The following is a 24,764-nucleotide window of genomic DNA, read 5'->3' as shown; positions in this document are numbered from 1 at the left end:
ATTTTATCTTTTTAGGGGCAATTATAAATGGTATTGTTTTCCTGATTTCTTTTTTGAAGTTCTCTTTGTTGGTGTATAGGAATCCAACTGATTTTTTTATGTTGATCTTATATCCTGCTATTCTGCTGAATCTTTCTATTAGTTCTGGTAGCTTTCTTGTGGAATCTTTGGGGTTCTCTATGTATAGCATCATATCACCTGTGAATAGGCATAGTTTTACTTCTTCCTTATCAACTTGGATGCCTTTTATTTCTTTTTCTTGCCATACTGCTGTAGCTAGGACTTCCAGCACAATGTTAAATAGGAGTGGTGATAAGGGACATCCTTGTATTGTTCCCATTCTCAGGGGGAATGTTTTCAGCCTCTCTCCATTGAGAATGATGTTGGCTGTTGGTTTTGTATAGATGTCCTTTATTATGTTGAGGCATTTCCCTTCTATTCCTATTTTATTGAGAGTTTTTATCAGGAATGGATGTTGGACTTTATCAAATGTCTTTTCTGTGTTGATTGAGATGATCATGTTATTCTTTTCTTTTGTTCTATTTATGTGGTCAGTTACAGTGATTGGTTTTCTAGTATTGAACCATTCTTGCATCCCTGGTATGAATCCCACTTGGTCATGGCATATGATTATTATTTTTTTAATATGATGCTGAATTTTATTGGCTAGAATTTTGTTGAGACTTTTTGCATCTATATTCATGAGAGATATTGGTCTATAATTTTCTTTTTTTGGGATGTCTTTGCCTGGCTTTGGTATCAGGGTTATGCTGGCTTCATAGAACAAACTCAGGAGTAATCTCTCCTTGTCTATGTTCTGAAATAGTTTGAGTAGTACTGTTGGGAACTCTTCTCTGAATGTTTGGTAGAATTCTTCAGTAAAGCCATCTGGGCCAGGGCTTTTTTTGTTGTTGTTGTTTTTAATTACCCCTTCAGTCTCTTCTGTTGTTAGGGTCTATTCAGATTTTCTATCTCAGTTTGTATTCGTTTAGGTAGATAATATGTTTCCAGATATTTGCCCATTTCCTCTGGTTCTCAAATTTGTTGGAGTACAATTTTTCATAGTATTCTGTTATGATCCTTTTTATTTCAGTTGGATCTGTTGTAATGTCCCCCATCTCATTTCTTATTTATGTTATTTGCTTCCACTCCTGTGTTTATTTTGTCAGTTTGGCTAATGGTTTGTTGATTTTTTTTATCCTTTCAAAGAACCAACTTCTGGTCTTTCTGCATCTTTCTATTGTTTTTCTGTTCTCTAGTGGCAGTGCAGTAAGAGCCAGCAGGAAGCGGGTGGAGGTGACCTACAGGGCTAGGTGGGAAGGAGAAAGAAAAGGAAGAAAGAAAGAAAAAAAAGCCTCATGGCAAGCAGGAATGGGATGGGCCCGGGGAGTGGGGTGGAGGGACTCCCATTGTGGACCCCCACTGGTGGGCACTGCCAGAATTGAGGCGGGGAGGATTCTTACTCTGCTTACCAGAAGAGTGGGATAATGTGTTCCTCTGTTACTGTATGCTTTGTTTCCTGTTGGAAGCTCTGTAAAGTTGCCTTCCCATACTTCCTGTCCTTGGTCATTGCTGGCTGTGTTTCAAGATGGCGACACTGTGTAATGTTAGTTGGCGGGGGACCTCCACTCCATAAGTCTCCTAGTTCTCTGTTTTCTATCAGTTTCATCTTCCATTTGGTGTTTGATCTAGTTCTTTACCACATTTGATGCCCAGGTTTCCAGGATTGATGAATGTATCTGTTTTACTTAGTTTTCCGGGTCTTTGCTGCAGGGGGATGGCGTGGTTCATCTGTCTAGGGCACCAAGTTGGCTCTGCCTCCCTGCACATCAGAATCTTGAAGGAGCAGTTAAAGGTCTCCAGTGCCAGACTCCATGCTAGAGATTCTGGCAAAATTGATCCGGAATAAGGTCTGGGCACCCAAATCATTTAAAACCTCCCCAGCTGATGCTGTGGGGCCAGGTAGCACACCACTAGGCTAGAGCCATGGGTCACAGCATTTTAATTGACCTAACATATGACATACCAATCACAGGCATGGCATACCCCCATTGCCTATCAGGGTTATGATAATTCCCAGGTTCTAGGTACAATGCCAGCTATTTCTCCCCCACTGGAAAACATGTATCTAGAGCACAAGAGAATCAGGATGCTATTTGGAGAGTTAGCTAGTTTATCTATAATTAGTAACTACTCACTTGCAACACGCCTCTTGCAAGTATCTATTAAGAACAACGGATCTAGGTAGCAAGAACATTTCGTTTTTCGTTTTCCTTCAGTTCACTCATCGTACATTCCTCATTATTTACAGCATCTACCATGCCAAAAACGGCTATCAAGAACTATCATATGGTGACAATTTTAACTTGACAAGGAAAAGACACCAGGCTTCTTGGCTTGCCAGAATACTCTGGGCTGAGGTTTTCTGACAACGTCTTTCTGAAATCAGAGCATTGTTGTTGTTGTTAGGTGCTGTTGTGTTGATTCTGACACAGAGAGACCCTGTGTACAACAGAACAAAACACTGCCCAGTCCTGTGCTATCCTCATAATCATTACAATGTTTGAGCCCATTGTTGCAGCCACTGTGTCAATCCATCTCATTGAGGGTATGCTCAACAAAAAATAAATGGAGTCCTCTTCCAGCCTTGCTCAAGGAGTGGCAGGTTGGCACCAGCAGAGATGAGAACCACCTGACCTGTAACCACCACAGAAGCCTGGACAATGGCCCTGGCATCCTCCGACCTCCCCTCAGCATGACAGGACTGGGAGATTCCCACCGGACCATACACAATAAGTGCTGGGATACTTACAAAGAAAGGAATCAGGCCAGCAGCCTTGTCTCTCTCCAAGGCCTCCTGCAGGGCTGAAGCCCGCATGGCGAACTTGCCATCAGAGGGGATAGCTTTTAACTTCACTCCACCAATCAGTCCTGCTCTTTCCACTGAGGAGTGTGCCTAGAAAGACAGCAGCAGAGTTAGGTTTGTGTGGGTGGGCTCCCCTCCCTGCATGCAGTCCTTAGATGCTCAAAACTCTGGAGGGAGCTCTACTGCAAACACCTGGCTCCTTTTCATGAAACAATGGTGGCAGGACTGCTCATCTTTCCTTCCTCACTCTACACCTTCAGGAAGATTCTTCTATTCCTGGAGTTATTTCAACTCATGTCAAATCTTGCTTTTAAGTTTAATGAATCAGACACTTGTAAGGGTAAAGTACTGGGTTAATATTGGTGAGGTTTATTTGAATTCATCAGCAAGTGGTAAGCCCTAGAAAGTGCACCCTGGAGCTGGAAGTAGAAAACCTGGGTTGATCCTTCCCTGCATCACTTTGTGGGACTTCCTCTACTCAGCCTCTGGAGGCAGAGCCGGCTGGGCTTCCAAGCCATTGGCACTTTTGCCGACTCTCTGCTCCTGCCCTTTCCAGAGCAATCTTGGCAGCTTACTGGACTTCAGTGAACCTCCATTCCCTCAGGTGCAAAAAGTGAGAAAAGAACCAACAGCCACTTCAGAGGACAGTTGTGATACTGATAAGTAGTGAAGTGTCAGGCACAGGGCCTGGAGTAAAGGTATTTAATGAGCCACTATTCTCACTCTCTTCATCTTTGGTTCCAAATCACCTAAGAAACTTTTGACAACTCCAGGATCCGGTTCTTTTATCACCTTTGTGTCTTTAACTTCAGTTGAGGAGTGAGGTGATCGGTTCATAGATTCACAGTGACCAGCTCTGACCCTACGCTCCCTGGGATTAATGCTTACCTGAAAATGAAGACTGAATTTGGGATGAGGCAATCATGGTGAGAAGTCTCAGAGGGACTGGCTTGGCAGCAACAACAGGAGTTTCTAAAACCACTGGAATTCTAGATTGTCCAAAAGATACGGATGGTTCTCTTCATGTGCAACTGTCTGCTGTAGTAGATGCTTTTAGTGTCCTGCCCGGATCCCCCTGGTGCAGTTCGTGTGCCCATACCCCACCTACTAATGGCTGTCCCCTCCCACTTCTGGAGAATTGCTCTCTGCTAATAGAGCTGCCTTGCCCCACCACTTCAGGGCTGACATACAAGAGGTGGGCTCTTTGTCTAAAGAGTGGTACAATTCACACTCCAGAGCATCCCCCATGGGCCAGGCTAAGGCTAGAGTGTCCCAGAGACAAGGACCAATTACCCACTAAGCAAGGTACCACACCAGGTGATAGTGTCAGAGGGGGTGACACCAAAGTGGCTGTTTATAAAATTTTTGTGCAGCGTTTCAGCAGAAAGGTATTGTTTTTTCCAAAAAAATCCCTGTATATTTAGAAAAACAAAAACATTTTTTGTAAGCCCAGCTTACATGTATCCATACCTAAAAGGCTAAAACTCTATGCTAATTTACTTTTTGAACCTTCTAAACTGTCATTATCCAATTACAATGACACTTCGAATCACATGGTTTCATCTGAATGCACTATTGTTTTTGTTGTGGCCAGTGTTTTTATAGTTGCTGATTTTGTCAAATTTGCTGGTGTCTTTGCTACAATATTTTAGTAATTAGCATGGGGGGTGACTCTATGAGCTACCACATTGGGTGACAGCAACCCTAGTGACGCCAACAGTCAATTTATACATTTATTGTGCCCTTTCAATGATAGATTGTCTCATAGAGTTATTCTTATGCTGCTAAATCCTCTTTCCTCCTGTTCTCTCTCACAGAATTTTCTCTCTCTCTCTCTTTTTTTTAATGGATTGGTAAGTGGAATCATACCAAGTGCTCATATCTGCAGAATCTTTAAACCGTATAAAGCTCCTTGTTGTTGCTGGGTGCTGTCAAGTCAGTTCCAACTCATAGCGACTCTATAGGACAGAGTAGAACTGCCCCATAGAGTTTCCAAGGAGTGCCTGGTGGATTCGAACTGCTGAGCTTTTGGATAGCAGCCATAGCTCTTAACTACTACACCACCGAGTTTTTCCTTAAAAAATTTTTGTGTAGCCATTAGCTGGACTGATCAGCAACACCAGGGTGTTTTTATCCCTGTTTGACACTAAAGAAATGGAGGTTCAGAGGAGGATTTGTGTGATTTGCCTGGGACCTCAAAACTTAAAACAGTAGAGCTGGGATTTGAGCCCATGTCTTTAAGCCCAATGTCTAATTTTTCCACAATGCCCCCTGAAGGCAGGCCAGATGATTACAGCGTGAATTCAGTGCTGGTAGGAATGGTAACAGAGCTGTCCACTATGATCTCTTAGCCTGTGAATTTTCTTTTCAACTTGACCTACTTCCCATTTGAGGACCCACCCTTTCTCTCTACTACATGGCTCTATCTTATTGGCCCTTCTTCCTGGGTTTGAAATACGCTGCATGGTTTTGTTTTGATTTGTTTTGTTTTAAAACCAAACATTCCAATTTGGAAGACTTGGCTGGACTGCAGACCAACACACATTCCCAATACACTCACCTGATCGGATGAGTAAGCCACCAGCTTTTCCATGATGGCGGCTTGTGTCAGCTCCGGAGATGCTGCCTGTAGCTGTCGTGTCACTTTGGTCCGAGCAGCCAGGAGGGCCACCAGGGTGGCTTCACTGGCACTTCCCTAAATCCAAGGGAAAGGTCCATGAGCTTTGGAACACAGCAAGGGAATGAGTATCTAAACCTTTGGAAGATATATTATTGAATTTCCATATATTTTTTAAAAAGATGAATCTGAAATTGCAAAGTTCATTCTCCTATGCACAGGAAAAAACTAAACACCTCTGATTGCTGTTTTAGCCCTTACCACTATTTTAACATTACTTTGTATATTTTACGCATCCACGATAGCTAACATTTCTGAGCACTCACTGTGTACCTGGTATTGTGAGACAAGCTTTGCAGACATTTTCTCATGGAATCTGCACAGCCTGGTCTAGGAGGCACTATCCACATCTCCAACAGTGGAGGAAGCTGGGGCCTGGGACACCAGTGGGCGAGGCCAGCTCCATGTTCATAACTCCTTGGGCAGAGCAGTTTATATTTGCTCATAAATGGGGATGCATTTTCCTTGAGACTCAGAGTTTGCCTTGGAGGATTTCTCTCAAATACTGATGTCAACACATATTTTGGCAAGTTAGTAAAAATGGTTCAAAATTCACTCCTTTGAGACTGGGAATGGCAAACAATAATATGGATTAAGCACGCAGACCAGTCACTAGAAAAGGACGTCATGGTTGGCAAACTAGAGGGTCAGTAAAAATGAGAGAAACCCTCCAGGAGATGGATTGACACAATAATCACAACAATGGGCTCAAACATATCAAAGACCAAGAAGATGGCACAGGACTGGGCAGTATTTTGTTCTGTTACCTGGAAGGTTGCCATGAGTCGGAGCTGACTCAAAGACAACTAACAACAATAACATATTATTCCAGGTAATTTGCAGAGAAGTTAAGTCACTTGCCCCAAATCAACAGCGAAGGAGTAGTGTGTTTGGGACTGAGCCCACATCTGTCCTGCCTATTGCAGCATGTACCTCCCTGACATTTGTGAGCATCCCCCCTTCTCCCTGCTCATGATTACCAAGTCTTTGTAAATCCTAGGAGAAACCCATCAATTGACCAAGCAGTAACACTGGAAAAGAACAATAAAAGAAAGTAGATTTTTGCTGAATATAATAGATTCACTAGATTTTAGAGTTTTGCAGAGAGCTACATAATAAAATAATTAAACAGAAATGTTAACCTCTCTTGTTAACATTCTTATCCTGTCTTCATTGATCCCAATATCCAATTTTTATTTTATAATTTCACTGCTTTTTTCTTTTAACCCAACTCATATCTTTATGAGGTAGGAGGGAAATTTAAGATAAATACATTTATTCATGTTTCCATAGCTCTAATTCAGGAGTTCAAACATACAGACATATATTCCTCTTAATTCATCATCTAAAATGAGTATTACATTTCCTTCAGGACATGTTTTCATTAGCAATGGCTTGAAACATGGTTTTAGACGAGGTTAAAGGTATTTTGGCTGGCAGATCTAAATCAGCCAGCCCTCGGGAATACAAGCTCGATGTAGGAAGGCACTGTATTTTATACTCTGTTATTCTTCCTCCTGTCCCCCAACACAGTTTGTGTTTCATAGATTGATAAATTGACTCATTCATTCCAACTGAAAATGTAACATGTGGAGCTTATTGAAAAACACACGGCTCCTGGTGATGCAGGTCCCCCTTGTTCTCCTCACCCTTGAGACTCACCACTCACCTGTCATTACAGCTTCTCTACCTGAATTACCACCTCTCTTTAAAGCCTGGGAGCTCATACACCTCCCCCAGCCCCCACTCTGACCCATGTTGTTCTCTTCCGTGCCACATCCTAATGAAAGACTTTGAATCACCACGCCAATTCATTATGGCTTTTCCTTTCAGCTCTGTACATGTTCTGAAAGAAGATTCTCCTCCTTTACCAAAAAGTAATTTTAAAAGAGAAAGTCTAAATGGCAGCAGAGTATCCAGAACTCAGCAGCTCCAACGGATTCCATGTGTTTTGGCAGACTCCAGAGTGAAGTCAAAGGGCATTGTCTCCCCTTTGTTGGAAACAGATCTTTGCAGAGGGGAGGGGAGGGGAGGGTGACTGTTCTGTGTGCTAAAAGAGCAGTAATGATACCTTTGCTCTATTGCGAGCAAATAAAGGTTGCCATGGTAAGCCCGCCTGGGGTAGGGGAAGCAGAAGGAAATGTGGAGAGAATGGATGCTGAGGCAGACGCGTCCTTTCATCTTTTGGTTTTTCAAGTGTCACTTCGCGGACTGTGAGAAGCGGCTTTTCTGACACAAGACTTTCCAACCCAATTACAAGACAATTTTCACAGGCAACATTTGTCCAGCCTCACAGTGACAGTTTGCCATTTGATGGTCCTCTGCCTGGCACCATCACTGTGCTGACACCTGGGGCTGTAATTACAGCCTGGAAGGGATCGATAACCCAGGCTGGCTCAGCATCCGCCCAGCTCAGGACCTGTGAGCTGTCACCAAGCCTGGGTGCTCTTTGGGGCCTCACAGATTACAGTCAATCAGCCCTGTCAGCTGGGGAGGGTGAGGTTTCCTGCCATAAAATTAGACATAATTGCCTGCTTTCGTTCAGCAAAAGTTGAGTGTTTTGGGCCCGAAGGAGGGAAGTGTTGAAGCCTGGGCTGTGAGATGCCAGGGTTTTCCTAACCAAATGCAAAGGTTTCCAGTGGCCTGTGAAAAATGGAGTTGCCTTTAAGGATAAGGTAATTTTAAATTTTAACTCCTGGTAGCATGCACACCTCTGGACACTCTAATGCAAGCAAATGGTGAGGGATGGGCTAGTGGAGCACTCACCAGTCCAGCTCTCACTCCCTACTAGCTTGGCCTTTAATTAGCTTGTGTCCTTGGGCAAGTTACATTACCTTTCTGAGCTTCAGTTTCCTTATCTAAGAAAAAGATTATTGATAATGTGATCATCAACAATATTTTGCGGATCAAAAGTGATAACACAAAACATAAAAAATAGGCTAAAACATAGCCTATACTAGGTGTTCAGTAAAATGTACCTATTATTATAGTAGACACAACCTTAGATTGTGGGGTGTTGGTAAGGTTCTTGAGAAGCAGCAAATTAGAGGAATCATTAGGGCTTCCAAAAAGGATTGAATGGGATATTGTTTCAGATGTAAGATCCAATAACCCAGAAATACATCTCACACATTATTTGTATAAATTTTGATACAACATAGAAAATCATGTAGTAACACTATTCTCAAAGAATATTTAAAAAATAGGAAATGCTTACAATAAAATAGTAAATAAAACATCCTACAGAAAATCTGTATGTAGTGTATTATCCCGATTTGTTTACATATATATTTTTTCACACGTATGTATTAAAATAACACCAGGAGGAAGTATACTCAAAAAATGTTCCTGTATTTTTCCATTATTTGCAATGAACACCAAAGAGGACAATAATTATTTTAAGTGGAATAAAACCAAAAACCTGTTGCCATTGAGTCGGTTCTGACTCATAGTGACCCTATAGGATAGAGCAGAACTGCCCCATAAGGGTTCCAAGGAGCAGCTGGTGGATTCGAACTGCCAACCTTTTGGTTTACAGTTGAGCTCTTACCCACTCCACCACCAGAGCTCCTTTAAATAGAATAAACCCAGCAGAACTAAAGTTGACATTAAAGGAGCTAAACTGGCAATGTGGAAAATTGAAACAGTGATGTATAGAAAAGCATGAGAAATCTCCCCAGAATGTAGGGAGAAAATGACTTTAAAAAGAAAGGAAAATAACAAAAGATAAAAATTATAGAAGAGGTACCCAACCTGTGGAAAATTGGATGCCTGAAAAAACAGAAGTGAACTATGAACAGCAACTAAGAGATAATAGAAGAAAAGTTTTCCAGAGTAAAGAAAGAGCAGTCTGGGATGAACTGTTGCTGTTGTTGTTAGGTGCCATCGAGTCAATTCCAACTCATTGCGACCCTATAGAGCTTACCAAATAGTAAGGTTGAAAGTGAGTGGGACAAATGAAAAAGTAGATCTTGGCAAAGGACACTGAAGTATAAAACAAAGTAAGTCCTCCACAAGCGCCCATGCCTGCTGTGAAGTGTTAGCTCACCTTCCTGAATCAAATAGAATTCAAAACAAAATTCCCCTCCTCACAGCACTGTGCTCCTTTGCTCCCCTCCTGCTGCTGTTTGCTCTCTCTGGCAACACTCAGGCTTTGCTCTTCATCAGAGAAAGGTGCAACAGCATCCTTTGGAGAATGAAGGACTGCTGTAGTAATGATTTGGAAAGTCTGCCTGACCTTCACCAAAATAAGATATGGCTGAATGGGCTTTGATTGGGAGGCTGGGTATAGTAGCAGCCTCACTCTCCAGGGCCTTGAAGGGCACATGTGAGGCTGAATCTTTGTGCTCTTTGCCAAGGGGGCTTGACTGGGCTGCGTAAGCCCTGAGCAAGAGGAAAGCTGCCCTGCAAAGCTACAGACCACACACATGTTTTGCATTTACTAACAAGTCCTTGCTGCTGCCATGTTCAAGTCCAGTTCACAGCATCATGCTGAAGCTTTGCTTACAACATAGCTGAAGTTTAATTTTCAGTAACTCCCGACTAGGAATCACTTATTTATGATGGGTAGTGAGGTGACCCAGGGGTGAGCAGACAGAGGGAATGATCTGAGCCTGGCCATGGTGACCCGTCAGTCACAGTGAAGTCACCTTCGGTCATAGCGTATAGGACCTATTTATCAAAGCGTAGCCCAGGACTTCAGCATCGAGCGACCTGCAGTGCATGTTTGAATGCAGATTCCTGGGCCCATTCACTGAATCTCAACTTCCAGTGTAGAGTCTAGGAATCTGCATGGAAAAAGAGTTCCTTCAGTGACTCTCTGCATACTGGGTGTGGTCAGCAGAATAACAGCCCCCGTCCTCAAAATGTCTACTTCCTGATTCCTAGAACATGTGGATATTTACCTTACATGGAAAAAGGGACTTTGAGATGTGATTAAGTTAAGAATCTTGAGATGGGAGATTATCCTGGATTATTTGGGTGAGACATGTCTCATCACATGAATCCCTTTAAGTGGAGAACAGATCCCAGCTATGGTCAGAGAAAGATGTGTGTATTCATTCCTAGGGACACCATAACAAAGTATTGCAAATTGGGAGTTTACTCTCTCACAGTTCTGGAGGCTAGAAGTCCAAAATCAAGGTGTTGGCAGGGCATGCTGTCTCTAAAGGCTAAGGGAAGCTCTTTCCTTGCTCTTCCTAGGTTTTGGTGGTTCCTGGAAATCCATGAACTCTTTGGCTTGTAGATGTATCACTCTAATCCCTGCTTCCGTCTCCACATAGTCATCTTCCCTTTGTGTCTCTTCTCTTTTTATAATGACACCAGTAATATTATTCCAGGGCCCACCCTAATTCAGCATGACCTCGTACTAACTTAAACTCATTACAATAGCAATGACCCTGTCTCTAAACAAGTTCACATTCAGAGGTACCTGGAGGTTAGAACTTTAATATATTTTTGGGGGAGACACAATTTAACCCATCACAATGTGACTATGGAAGAAGGGTCAGAGACATGTAACACTGCTGACTCTGAAGATGAAGGAAGGGGCCACAAGCCAAGGAATGCAGGCAGCTTCTAGAAACTGAAAAAGGCAAGGGAAGGAATTCTTCTTGAGAGCCTCCAGAAAGGAATGTAGCCTGCCAACATCAGTGACACCTGTGTTAGACCAATAGAACTGTAATATAATAATTGTGTGTTGTTTTAAGCCACAAAAATTTGTTACAGCAGTAGAAATGTGTTGCAGTAGCAATAGAATATTAATACTGGGATTTTAAACACCATGGTCTAGTTGAATAATCTCAGGACTGGATATTGGAAGACCTGCTTTCTAGTTTAGCTCAGACATGGCAGAGACATGATCTTATAAAAAGGCATTTTCCAATGTGACCCTACGTTCACGTCAATTGAATGGGAAGAATAATAGCTGCTTTCGCTAATTCTCAGAGCCTTTGAGGAGACAATACCTGGAAACAAAATACTTTTATTTTCAAAAGTAAACAGTGCTTTCCCAATATTATTACCGTACACTTCACACAAGAAAACTGATGTAAGGGAGGGTAGTGATTTCAATATAGTCCTTCCTGCATGATAAGCTATAAAAGTTCATGTCCTCCTAGTCACATTTGTCCTGGAAACCTTGGTGGGACAGAAGTACCCCCAGGGTTTATTCCCTTGTTCTCTGACACACAGTTGTTCTTAACAGATGCATGTTAAATGAAGAAAATTACATGAGTGCACAGAAAAAGCAGCGTATTTAGTTTAAGTGTTAGTCCACATATAAGTAGCACCTTGTAGCTTTTAAAACACAGTCACTGCTGCATTTTTGATTCTGAGAGTAGTACTATATGGTGGGGAAGACCATAGGCTCTGGAGTCAGGCAGATATGGGCCAAATACCTGAAACTGGTGCAAACCAATGGGCAAGTTACCTAACTGTTCCGTGCTTCAGTTTCCTGAGCTGTAAAATGGGATATTATAACGGCTTCTCATTCATTGTATTGTTGTAAAAATTAAATGAGTCAATCCCTGGAAAGTGATTAGGCACGATAGCCTTAAGGATGTCAACAAAAATGTTAGGTGTTGCTACTGTTATTTTTATTACTACACACCTGCTGTGTGAGAGCAACTATGTCATCTACTGTAGATAGGGGCCGAGGAAGTGAGTGAGTGACTTGCCCATAGCTAGTGAGGGGCAGCCTTGGGACTCAAATCCAGATCCCACTGACTCCAAGACCACAGTTTGCCCGATAATTTGGCTTTACCTATCATGGAATTCTTGCTCATTTTCCAGAAGAAATAGGAGCAAGAACAGAGAAAATGGGGCCTTTTTTCCTCTCTGCAGCAGTGGGTCCCTTTCTGGAGCCCCCAGAATGCAGCCTGCTCCCAGCCCCCACCCCACAATCCTTACCTGGATCACTCCGCCCCCTTCCCCGTTGCTCCCAGCTAAGAATGCCTCTGGCAGCTCCAACATCTTTCCAAGCCAGTCCATCATCACGGTCTCCAGCTCCGTGCACGCTGGGCTTGCAGCCTGTCATGGGCAGGAGCAAAGGAGTGAACCCCGGGGGCAGCTGCCCTGATCAACCCGCCAGCTGGAGATAATGGCACCACACTGAATGGAATGCGGCTGAGGGCTGCACACACGGGATATGCCTCTCCTTCCCTCACTTGGAGAACAGAGGGAACAACCTTCCCAGGCCCCTAGACCGGTCACAAGGAAGTGAGGTGTTAGGCTGCGTCAGGTTTTGCACAACTGTGCCAGTGCCTCCTTGCCGTGGTGCTCCCTTGTCCCCACCATCACCTCACTGCAAACCTGGGTCACATGAAGTGAGAGGTGAATGCCCGTGAAGACATCGCCTTCTTCCCCTTACTGTTCCCCACTGATTTAATCTTCCACTGAATCCCATATTAAAACCACCAATCTCAGATGCTACCCAAATGCCTGAAATGAGATTCAAGGATGTGTTCCTTGACCAAGACCATGTCAGGGGAATGTTTTGGAAGGAACATGGAAACCACCATAATAAAACCTTACTCGTCCGTGCCTCATTACTCGAATACTGTTCGTTTGCATATGTATTCATTTGTTTACTTATAGAAGGATCTAGAAAGGCTCACTGGTGGACACATCCAGTGGTCACATAAATGGAATGAATACTAGACTGAGAGCTGAGGAAGCTGGGCTCTGGGAGTTCCCCCGCAAGCCACGAATGGCTTGTGCCACCCAGGGACCTAAGCACTTCTGAAAACCACTGCTGCCTAATGTAACCTATGGGCTGTAGTTAATGACAGTGTATCAACACTGGTTCAACGACTGTAACAAACGCACCACAGAAATGCAGGAGGTTAATAATAGGAAAATTAGTGTGTACCCAGACAGGAGTTGTATGGGAACTCTCTGTACTTTCTGTACAAATGTTCTGTAAGTCTTAAATTGCTCCTAAAAGTAGTTTACTAAAGAAAACAAAAACTGAAGAATTGTCTGTCTCTGCCATTTCCCTTGATCCCAAATTTCCGTCCTTTGGTAAGGCACTTTGTCCCTGGGCTGAATCCTTCTTTCCTCCTGCAATGGTGGTCCTCCTGCCCACAGGGGGCACTGCCAGCTGCGCATGGCCTGGGGGTGGCGGCAGGAAGCAGTGCTGTGTCCCCTTGGTAAGCCCCCCAACCACCACCGGCGCCCAACTCCCCTACCCTCTGGGTCGCCCCAGAGCTCACCCAGGAGAAGCCGATGCAGCCAATGGCCCCGCACAGCATGTCCGCGAGCATGGCTGGATACGAGCTGGCTGTGGGGAAGTAGGCGAAGAAGTTGGGGCTGTGCCAGTGGGTCACCTGCCAGGAAGATAGGACGATTAATCAGCCTCACCGGAAGGAGGACCCCGCTACACTCGTGCCCCCGCTGCCCGGTTTGGTTACTACATTTCCTACATTTCATTCTGGTATCTTCATCTTAATCACACCTGTTCAGTCACTCCTTTAAGCCAACTCCCTGACTCTGTTTTTTGCATTTTTTTAAACATATTTGTTGGCTAAGAAAAAAACTTTATATCCCCTAAATAAACTGGAAGATCATTACTATTTGCGGTAAGTAGAAAACAAAAAAAACAACCAAACCTGTTGCCATCAAGTAGATTCCCACTCATAGTGACCTTATAGGACAGAGTAGAATGGCCCCACAGGGTTCCAAGGAGTGCCTGGTGGATTTGAACTGCCAGCCTTTTGGTTAGCAGCCAAGCTCTTAAACATTGCACCACCAGGGCTCCATAAGTAGAAAGTAACCATAAAAAATAAGGTCTCTAAAACAGCCAAACCAAACCAAACCCAGTGCCACTGAGTCGATTCCGACTCATAGCGACCCTGTAAGACAGAGTAGAACTGCTCCATAGAGTTTCCAAGGAGCGCCTGGCGGATTTGAACTGCCGACTCTTTGGTTAGCAGCCGTAGCACTTAACCACACCACCACCAGGGTTTGCCAGCAGTGAGTGTTAAATTCTTGCTGGGTGCCTTTGTCAGTGAAGGCTCCATCGTGGAGGCCCTCATCTCTTTGCATTAAAAAGCCTGGTTTTCAAGGTCTCTTTAGCCAGGTTCCAAACCCACAGGCTGGCCTTCTCCCCACTTCCTTACTAAGCACATCTTCCTATCATGCCCCGCATCTTTCACCCGTTCTATCTCGCCAGGCTTCTGCTCCTCCCTGCCACTTCTTCCCCTCTGCTCCTGCCACTTCTTCCCCTCTGCTCCAGCCACCTCCCCTTCTCCAGCCCAGGTCAGCAGAGTGTAGTGAACACCTAGCCTGTGCTAAGTTGGGTTAGGCACCGAGGATACCAGAATACAGTCTGGCCTGGTCTCTGCCCCAAGGAGCTCCAAGGGAAGCAGGGAGGAGACGCACAGTGTTAGAGCACTGTGAGGTCCGTATATCTGAGCACACAGGGATGCCGGGAGCCAGGGGGGTTGTACCAAGGTAAGTCAGGAGGAGCTGAGCGGTGGGTGCAGGGGTGCATGGGTGCAGGAAGAGCAGGCCGCACATTTGTGCAGGGAATGGGAGTGTGGGAAGACCTAGGAGTAGTACGCGGGGATCAGCTAGGAGCATCTCAGCGTTTGGGAAGATCATGGGAAGAGAGGGAATGGGGATATGTAGCCCATTTTTACTTCTTTACTTTGTTCTTGACATTTACGTGCCTGTCATGTGAGAAGAGAATAAAGCCCTAAAACCCCCATCACCACCCCAGTGTACACTCCATTTGAGCTTTGTGACCACTTATTGGAGTCCAGGAGACATCACCCACTTCTTCTCTTCTCTTCCCACTGTTGCCATCCAGGGCACTTAGACTTCAGGGGCCTTGGTGGTCACCTGGACTGCGGGTCTGGAAGCTACTCAGGTTGTCTAGGTCACCTTAGGCAACTGACTAGACCTGTCCAGGCTCTAGGTAGCCATTTGTTCAGCAAATACATGATGGACTCTAGGGTTTCTTCCAGCTCTAACATTTTCCATGCCTATCTTGTAATCCCTAGTGGCCATGAATTTGTTCTGCCAACATTAGTCCTCTTCACACAGTCTGGGGCAAAGATCCAAACATCTTTTTAATTGTACTTTAGATGAAAGTTTACAGAACAAACTAGCTTCTCATTAAACAGTTAGTACACATATTGTTTTATGACATTGGTTAACAACCCCACATGTCAACACCCTCCCTTCTCAAGCTTAGTTCCCTATTACCAGTTTTCCTCTCTCCTCCTGCCTTCTAGTTCTTGCCCGTGGGCTGCTGTGCCCCTTTGGTCTCATTTTGTTTTATGGGCCTGTCTAATATTTGGATGAGGGGGTGAACCTCAGGAGTGACTTCATTACTGAGCTAAAATGGTGTCTGGGGGCCATACAATCTCTGTCAGGCCAGTAAGTCTGGGTTTTATTTTTTTTCTGAGTTAGAGTTTTGTTCTACATTTTTCTCCAGTTCTGTCTGGGACCCTCTATTGTAAGCTCTGTCAGGGAAGTCAGTGGTGGTAGCTGGGCATCATTTAGTTGTGTCTGGTGGAGGCTGTGTTAGTCGTGGTCCATTAGTCTGTTGGACTAATCTTTCCCTTGTGTCTTTACTTTTCTTCATCCTCCCTTGCTCCCAACGGGGTGAGACCAGTGGAGTATCTTAGATGGCTCTTCACAGGCTTTTAAGACCCCAGATGCTACTTACCAAAGTAAAGTGTAGAACACTTTTTTTATAAACTAACATTTCTTTTTTTATATAACACCCGTTATTAACTGTGCATTGCCCTAGATGTGCCATGGGTGATTTCCTTGATCATGAAGGCCAGGAGAGCTCTCCAAGAACTGGGAGTGTTCAGCAGGATTTATGTGATCATGGAGCCTGAAGACCAGGTCCCACTACAACCATGCAAACCCCCAGTCTGCCAGGACAAGAGCAGGGCAGTGAGCAGGACCTTAGAACAACCATGAAGTCAGTAATGGATGTTCCTCGTGCATTACTGGGTGGAGGTGGTGGTGGTGTGTGTGTGAGAAAGAGAAACAGACAGACAGAAGGGGCTGTTGTGTGTGGATGTTCAGAAAAGGTAGTCAAGGATGGCTTCTCCAAAGAGGTGTCCAAGGCAGTGGAGACAAGGGACATTTCAGTGAGGAAACCAGGTGGGCAAGGTGGTGGGTGTGTGAAAGGGTCCGGGGAATGGTCTGGAGAGAGGATAGTGATAAAGCTGAGAGGGCACATGAGGGAGCTAATTCAGGCTAACAGGGCCATCAGGCACATCAGGTAGAGTACCTAGGGCCCACCATACTTTTAGGGGCTAGGAAAATGTTTTAATTTCTTTTACGATCAGAGGAAAAAAAATGAACTTTTAGATCAAAGAAAAAAATTTATATACAATGTTAATATATTCATCTTTCTATCAATACTTTCATAAAACATAACTTTCACTGTCTCCATGTAGTAAAGGGCCCATGGAGGCAGACATGGCAGGGCCCACAAAAGCCATCATACAACCATGGGCCTTTCTCTACCTTCAGGCACTTGGTAGCCCATAGTTTCTTCATTTTGTTCCCTTCCTACTTGCCCTTCAAAACCTGGGAAAGGACAAGAGTGATTCCTGATGGAGAACACACGGGGTTTTGCTTTTACTTTTAACTAATGCTTACAACATTAGAGGTAGATATTGCACTCATTCTGCAGACAGGGAGCTTGCCTGGTTTCCTGGAAATCACAGGGCTTGCAAGTGACAAAGCTGGCATTTCCACCAGGACCCCTTCCCAAAAGCCTGTGCTCTTTCCCCATCTAACTCAGTGGAAGGGGTTGCAGAAGGTTACTGTTAAGCCAAAGTTGCAAAATAGGCAAAGTATGATTCCCCGTTTTCCCCCTTTCTGGATCACTATGTGGCTCCTCGAACACTTCACTAGACCACAGATGCCTTATTGGCTCCTCCTTATTTTTATTTATTTATTTTTTTAGTAGGGCAGACTCATCTCCTTCCCTTCACCTACTCCTACATTAGGCTCTCAGGGTCTCAGTGTTTCTTCATTGAGTATAATGTTGGCTGTTGGTTTTTCATAGATGCCCTTAATCATGTTGAGGAATTTCCCTTCTTGTTGAGAGCTTTTATTAGGAAAAGGTGTTGGATTCTATCATTATTCCTTTTTCTGCGTCTATTGAAATGATCATGTGGTTTTTCGTTAGTATTATTAATGTGGTATATTACATTGATTGATTTTCTAATGTCGAACCATCCTTGCATTCCTGGAATAACTCCCACTTGGTCATGGTATATAATTCTATGTTGGATTTCGTTTGCTAGAATTTTGTTGAGAATTTTTACATCTGTACTCCTAAGGGATATTAGTCTGTAGTCTTCTTTTCTTGTGATGTCTGTCTGGCTTCAGTATCAGGGTAACGCTGACTTCGTAGAATGAGTTAGGGAGTGTTCCTTCCTTTTCTATGTTTTGGAAGAGTTTGAATAGGATTGATGTCAATTTTCTGAATGTTTGGTAAAATTCCCCAGTGAAGCTCGGTCTAGGGCATTTTTTTGTTGGGAGGTTTTTGATATATGATTTAATTTGTTCTCTTGTTATGGGCCTCATTCAGTTCTAAGTTTTTTTTCTTTCTTTCTTTCTTGATTTTTTTCTATGACCCATTGGTTGTTTAGCAGTGTGTTATTTAGTTTCCATGTGTTTGGTTTTTCTCTTTTTCCTCTGGATATTGACTTCTACCTTCATTCTGTTATGGCCAGAGAAAATGTTTGTATGAGTTCAGTATTTTTAAATTTGTTGAGATTTGCTTATTGTCCTAAAATATGGTCTCATCTGGAGAATAACCCAAGAGTATTAGAAAAGAATGTATATTTTGCTGCTGTTGGGTGAGGTATTCTATATAAGTCTGTTAGGTCCAATGGTTAATAGTGTTATTCAAGTCTTCTGTTTCTTTATTCTTTCTAGTTGTGCTGTTATCAAAAGTATTGTATTCTGTGAGTCAGAATTGACTTGATGGCAACAGGTTTTCTTTTTTTAATGCCTCAATAAGTTTCTTTTAGAATTTATTCTATATGAAATTCATTGAGCTTCTTGGATGTGGAATTTCCTATCTTTTGTGTTGTTTGGGAAGTTTTCTGCCAATATTTCTTCAAAAAATATGTTCTGGACCTTTTTCTCTCTCTTCTCCTCCTGGAACTCCCATGATGCATAAAATATTCCTCTTGAAGATGTTCCACATATCCCTTAGGCTTTGTATGTTGTTCTTCATTCTTTTTTTCTGTTTGCTCCTCAGACCGAGCAATCTGAAAGACTCTGTCTTTAAGTTTTCTGGTCCTCTCTTCTGTTATTTCAATTCTACTTCTGAGTCTTTCCATAATGTTGTTCATTTCTGTTATTTACTATTAAGCTCAAGTGTTTCTAAAATTTTTTTAAGATTTCTCTATCTTTATTGAAATTCTTGTTTTGTTTTCCTGATTTTTTTTTCCTTTATCTCTCGAGCATGTTGTTGATGTTGTTGTTATGTGCCATCAAGTTGGTTCTGACTCATAGAGACCATGTGTACAACAGAATAAAGCACTGCCCAATCCTGAGCCATCCTCACAATTGTTGCTATGCTCGAGCCCATTGTTGCAACCACTGTGTCAATCCATCTCACTGAGGGTCTTCCTCTTTTTCACTGACCCACTGCATTACCAAGCATGATGTCCTTCTCCAGGGATGGATCCTTCCTGATAACATGTCCAAAGTTTGTGAGACAAAGTCTCATCATCCTTACTTCTAAGAAGCATTCTGGCTGTGCTTCTTTCAAGACAGATTCGTTCCTTGTTTTCGCACTCCATGGCATATTCAATATTCTTTGCCAACACCATAATTCAAAGGCATCAATTCTTCTTCTGTCTTCCTTATTCATTGTCCGGCTTTCCCCTGCATATGAGGCGATTGAAAACACCATGCGTTGGGTCAGGCATGCCTTAGTCTTCAAGGTGACACCTTTGCTTTTTAACATTTTAAAGAGGTCTTTTGCACCAGATTTGGCCAATGCAATGTGTCCTTTGATTTCTTGACTGCTGCTTTTCTGAGTGTTGATTGTCGATCCAAGTAAAATGCAAACCTTGACAACATCAGTCTTTTCTCTGTTTATCATGATATTGCTTATCGGTCTAGTTGTAAGGATTTTTGTTTTCTTTATGTTGAGATGTAATCCAAACTAAAGGCTGTGATCTTTGATCTTCATCAGTAAGTCCTTCAAGTTCTCTTCATTTTCAGCAAGCAAGGTTGTGTTATCTGCATAATGCAAGTTGCTAATGAGGCTTCCTCCAATTCTGATGCCCCCTTCTTCATATAGTCCAGCTTCTCGGATTATTTGCCCAGCATACAGACTTATTAAGTATGGTGAAAGGATACAACCCTTATGCATATCTTTCTTGACTTTAAACCTTGCAATATCCCCTTGCTGTGTTTGAACAACTGCCTCTTGATCTATATACAGGTCCTTCATAAGCACAATTAAGTGTTCTGGAATTGCCATTCTTCATAACATAATCCATAATTTGCTATGATCCACACAGTCGAATGTCTTTGCATAGTCAATAAAACTCAGGTAAACATCTTTCTGGTGTTCTTTTCTTTGAGCCAGGATGCATCTGATATGAGCAATGATATCCTTGGTTCCATGTTCTCTTCTGAATCTGGCTTGCATTTCTGGCAGTTCCTTGTTGATGTAATGATCTTCAGCGAAATTTTACTTGTGTATGATATTGATGATAGTGTTCAATAATTTCTGCATTTGGTTGGATCACCTTTCTTTGGAATAGGCAAATATGGATCTCTTCCAGTCAGTTGGTTGGAAATTTCTTGGCCTAGACAAGTGAGCATCCAGCACTGCCTCTGTTTGTTGAAACATCTCAATTGGTATTACGTCAATTACTGGAGCCTTGTTTTTCACCAATGCCTTCAGTGCAGCTTGGACCTCTTCCTACAGTACCGTGAGTTCCTAATCATATGCTACCTCCTGAAATGGTTGAACATCAACCAATTCTTTTTGGTAGCATGACTCTTTATACTCCTTCCATCTTCTTTTGATGCTTCCTGCATCATTTAATATTTTCTCCATAGAATCCTTCAATATTGTAACTCGATGCTGGAATTTTTCTTCAGTTCTTTCGACTTGAGAAATTCCAGGTGTGTTCTTCCCTTTTGGTTTTCTAACTCTAGGTCTTTGCACATGTCATTATAATACCTTAGTTTGTGTTCTTAATCTCTCTGCCTCATTCTATTTTCTCTGCCTTGTTCCTTCCCTGCATCCTTTGCTTGGGGTTGCCATCTGCCACCATCTCAAGATGACAGAGCTGAGGGCACAGAACCTGGAAGGCAGGGATGGGCTGAGCACAGAGTAGAGGAGCCCAACTCCTTTTTCATGGATAGCCTAACTGCCTCTGGCCTGGAAGGGTTTTATGTTGAAAGCTTTGGTGTATTTGCACAATCTGTATGAAAGATTGGAAACCCTGGTGGTGTAGTGGCTAAGTGCTACGGCTGCTAACCAAGAGGTTGGCAGTTTGAATCCACCAGGCACTCCTTGGAAACTCTATCGGGCAGTTCTACTCTGTCCTATAGGGTCACTATGAGTTGGAATTGACTTGACAGCAGTGGGTTTGGTTTTGGTTTTTGGTCTGAAAGATCGAACATCTTGTGCTTCACTCAAAGCCCAAATGGCAACTGGAAACTTCCTGAAAGGATGAAATCTGAGCAATGGCTCTGGGAAAGGCAGCCTGGTGTTTAAGCACTGAGGCACTGTGACCTTGGTCAGATTGTCTGCCCTCTCAGGGCCTCAGTGTTCTGTCTGAAAATGAGAGAGTGGGACTTGGCAAGCCAGGATCCCCCTCCTCTGAAAGGCCCATACTTCTTCTTGTGGGCCTTACCAATCACAGAAGTTTCCTGTGGCCAAAGCAATATGCCAATTGAACCAACGTTGGGCCAAAACATTCCACAATGTTGGCCAAAACATTCCACAATGTTGGCCAAAACTGAATGAACTGTCTTTGATGATAGGTCTGATCATCCTTATAAATGGGCTTGGTCTATAAACCAAAATAGCCCAGCCAATCCACAGAGCCATTCAGAGTACACGCTCTGAGTATGTGCTTTTAGAATTCCTTGGCAGGGAAAATCTTGCTGTGGAAGCATAAAGCTGTCGTGAAGCTTCCTTTGCACTAGGACAGTTTGCTCCCATGTGGGGTGAGTATCAGGAATGGCAGCCCTCATGTTTATCTCTCTGTGCCCCTCTGTGTACCACATGAGACCATGTCAAAGGTCAGCCTCTGGGGAGAACAAGCACCACATCGCCCGTTCTCAAATACAAGAAGTAAAACATGTCTTCACTACATGATATTTACCCTTTGCTATACACAGGAATAAGGAGCCCTGGTGGCACAGTGGTCAAAGAGCTCGACTGTTAACTGAAAGGTCGGTGGTTCAAACCCATTAGCTGCTCTGCGGGAGAAAGATGTGGCAGCCTGCTTCTGTAAAGATTACAGCCTTGAAAATCCTATGGGGCAGTTCTACTCTGTCCTATAGGGTCACTATGAGTTGGAATCAACTTGACGACGAGTTTGGTTTTGGGTTTCCTAATCATTCTTGTGTTTAAACCAAAGAATAAAACAAACCCACTGTCGTCCAGTCAATTTCGACTCATAGCAACCCTGTAGGAGAGAGTAGAACTGCCCCATAGGGTTGCCAAGGACCAGCTGGTGGATTCGAACTGCTGAGCTTTGGTTAGCAGCTGAGAGATTAACCACTGCACACCAGGGCTCTGGAATGGCAAGAGTGTGCTTTATTTTGAGAGATTAGTTTACTTGAAAGCAGCAATCAGAGGATGGTTTCCTCTGACCGTCACATGGTGACTTACTCTGTGTACCATGAGATCTCAGCAGCAGGGAGCTTTGGGAGAGAGGGTACCCACTGTCCTGGGAGCCCAAACCATCTGGGTTTGAGTCCTGGTATCACTTACTAGCTGTGTGACCTTGTTTGAATCACTTAACCGCTCTAAGCCTCAATTCGCTCAGCTGTAAAATAAATAAAACGAAAAATCAAACCCATTGCTGCGGAGTCAGCTCTGACTCGTAAGGACCTTATAGGACGTAGAACTGCCCAATAAGGTTTCCAAGGAGCAGCTGGTGGATTCAAACTGCCGACCTTTTAGTTAGCAGCTGAGCTCTTAAACACTGCGCCACCAGGGATCCAGCTATAAAATAGAAATGATAAAAAATTCTCCTTGACAGGTTTGTTGTGAGTATTTAGTGAGATAATTAATGGAAATTGCTTGACGCCCTGTAGGTGCTAAATAGCAACAGCCCTCCCCTTCTCTGACCTCTGATGTAGCCGCAAACTTTCTTTTCCTCCCAGGTGCCAACTCACCCCTGGCATGATGATCTTCTCAACATCAGTCATGATGTCCTCAAAGGTTTCTGGATCCTGGGGGGCAGTGGCAGGGATCAGGGGGCGCAGGTAACCAGGCTCCACGTCTGGGTAGACCTGGCGTTTCTCAACGCCTTCTATGTAGTCAGCCACGTAGTCCACCATCTCTTTGCCTCTTTTGCGGAACTCACTTGCATTCATGGTGAACTACACAAAAACAGAAAAGAAAATAATTAGCAAACAGCACAAGCTCCAAACCGGAGTGAAGCAGTTCCAAGCGAGCTGACTGTTAGGGCCATCTGGGGAGTGACCCTCATATCCTGGAGACTCCCCAGGGTCTCAAGCCAGGAGACTTTTCTTTCACATCTGGATGGAATGGAAAGGACACTGCATTTATAGGCTGAAGCAAAATGCATCTTCTACTATTTATCAGCTATTCACTTGAGGACAATGCAACGTCTTTGTTTCATTTTCCTCATCTGTAAAATGTACTTTACCACCCGTCTATGGGTTTGTCATACTGTGGTGGCTTTCATATTGCTGTGATGCTGGAAGCTATGCTACCAATATTTTGAATACCAGCAGGGCCACCTTAGTCCAGACTAAGGCAGGAAGAAAGGCCTGGCTATCTACTTCAGAAAATTGGCCAGTGAAAACCCTTTGGATCACAGTAGAACATTGTCCAACTTGTACACTTTGGCCACATCATCAGGAGGGATCAATTCCTGGAGGAAGACATCATGTTGGGTGAAGTAGAGGGCTAATGAGGGTGAGAGAAACCCTTGGTGAGGTGCATTGGCACAATAGCTGCAACAATAGACTCAGACATACTAGCAGTTGTGAGGATGATGTAGGACCAAGCAATGCTTTGTTCTATTGTACATAAAGTCACCATGAGTTGGAGGCCACTTGACGACAGCCAACAACAACAACAACAAAATACACAGAACCACATGTTGATTTTCATGGTCCATTCCAGCTTTAATGACAAGCATGGGTTCAAATCCTGCCTCTGCCTCTTTCTAGCTGTTGACAAAGACAGGCAATTTTAACCCTGTGAGCTGATTTTCCTTGTCTGAGAAATGAAGAAAATATGCTGATCTCTGAGGGAGGGATGCAAATGTAATGTCACAATATATGTAGAGTGGTTAACCCAGTGCCTGAAACATCATAACCCTCCATTGATGTTAGAATCTTCCTTTTTCTTGAGTCCATTACCAGATGGAACTGCACCCTTATGCACAATCTGCTTTTCAAAAACAAGGCTTTTTTTTTTAATCCCTTACCACATAAGTCACATGTTTTAACAACAGATAACTAGGACAACACACACAAAAAATAATCACCTAGAATCCCATCACCCAAAATTTTGGCGCATGAACTACCAGGGTTTTCCCTCTGTTTATAAGATACAATTGTATTCTGAGCAAGGAATACAATACTGAATGAAAAAAAAAATACTTATAGAGATAAATACTTGTAACATTTTTAAATTATATTGCCAAATGTCTCCCTAGAACTTTTTTTTTTTTTTTACCAAATTACTCTCCCACTGTAAGTGAATAAGAATTCTCATTTTGCCACACAGTCACCAACACTGGGTTTGAGTGCTCGTTTTAAGCTGTGCCAGTGTTGTAGAGATAGATTATGGTTTATATTGATTAATGAGGTTGAACAGTTTTCTCCTACATTCTTTTGGCAGTTGGATTTTTCTTCTTTTAAGAATTGCTTGTCCAAAAAAAAATTAGAAATCCAAAAGATAAAAAACAAGATTTCAGAAATGGACAGTGTCATAGAAGGGCTGAGGAGCAGGTTTGACATGATGGAAGGCTGGGTCGGTGAAATTGAAGACAA

At 43.3% G+C, this 24,764-nt stretch overlaps 1 protein-coding gene across 1 annotated transcript in view; it reads right to left on the bottom strand.

Annotated features, from left to right (window-relative positions):
- DDC (dopa decarboxylase) overlaps window positions 1-24,764 on the bottom strand; it is a 130,682-nt gene that overhangs the window by 57,681 nt on the left and 48,237 nt on the right. The window contains exons 2-6 of the mRNA XM_049894125.1: window positions 22,911-23,117; window positions 13,757-13,870; window positions 12,453-12,572; window positions 5,427-5,561; window positions 2,813-2,956 (exon numbers count right to left, since the gene is read on the bottom strand). Coding sequence (XP_049750082.1) covers window positions 2,813-2,956; window positions 5,427-5,561; window positions 12,453-12,572; window positions 13,757-13,870; window positions 22,911-23,111 — 714 coding nt within the window. The 5' untranslated portion in view covers window positions 23,112-23,117. The remainder of the gene's footprint in view (window positions 1-2,812; window positions 2,957-5,426; window positions 5,562-12,452; window positions 12,573-13,756; window positions 13,871-22,910; window positions 23,118-24,764) is intronic.

The sequence above is a fragment of the Elephas maximus genome, chromosome 8, assembly GCF_024166365.1.
Source record: "Elephas maximus indicus isolate mEleMax1 chromosome 8, mEleMax1 primary haplotype, whole genome shotgun sequence".
Taxonomy (NCBI): domain Eukaryota; kingdom Metazoa; phylum Chordata; class Mammalia; order Proboscidea; family Elephantidae; genus Elephas; species Elephas maximus.
This window is presented reverse-complemented; position numbering and strand designations above follow the sequence as displayed.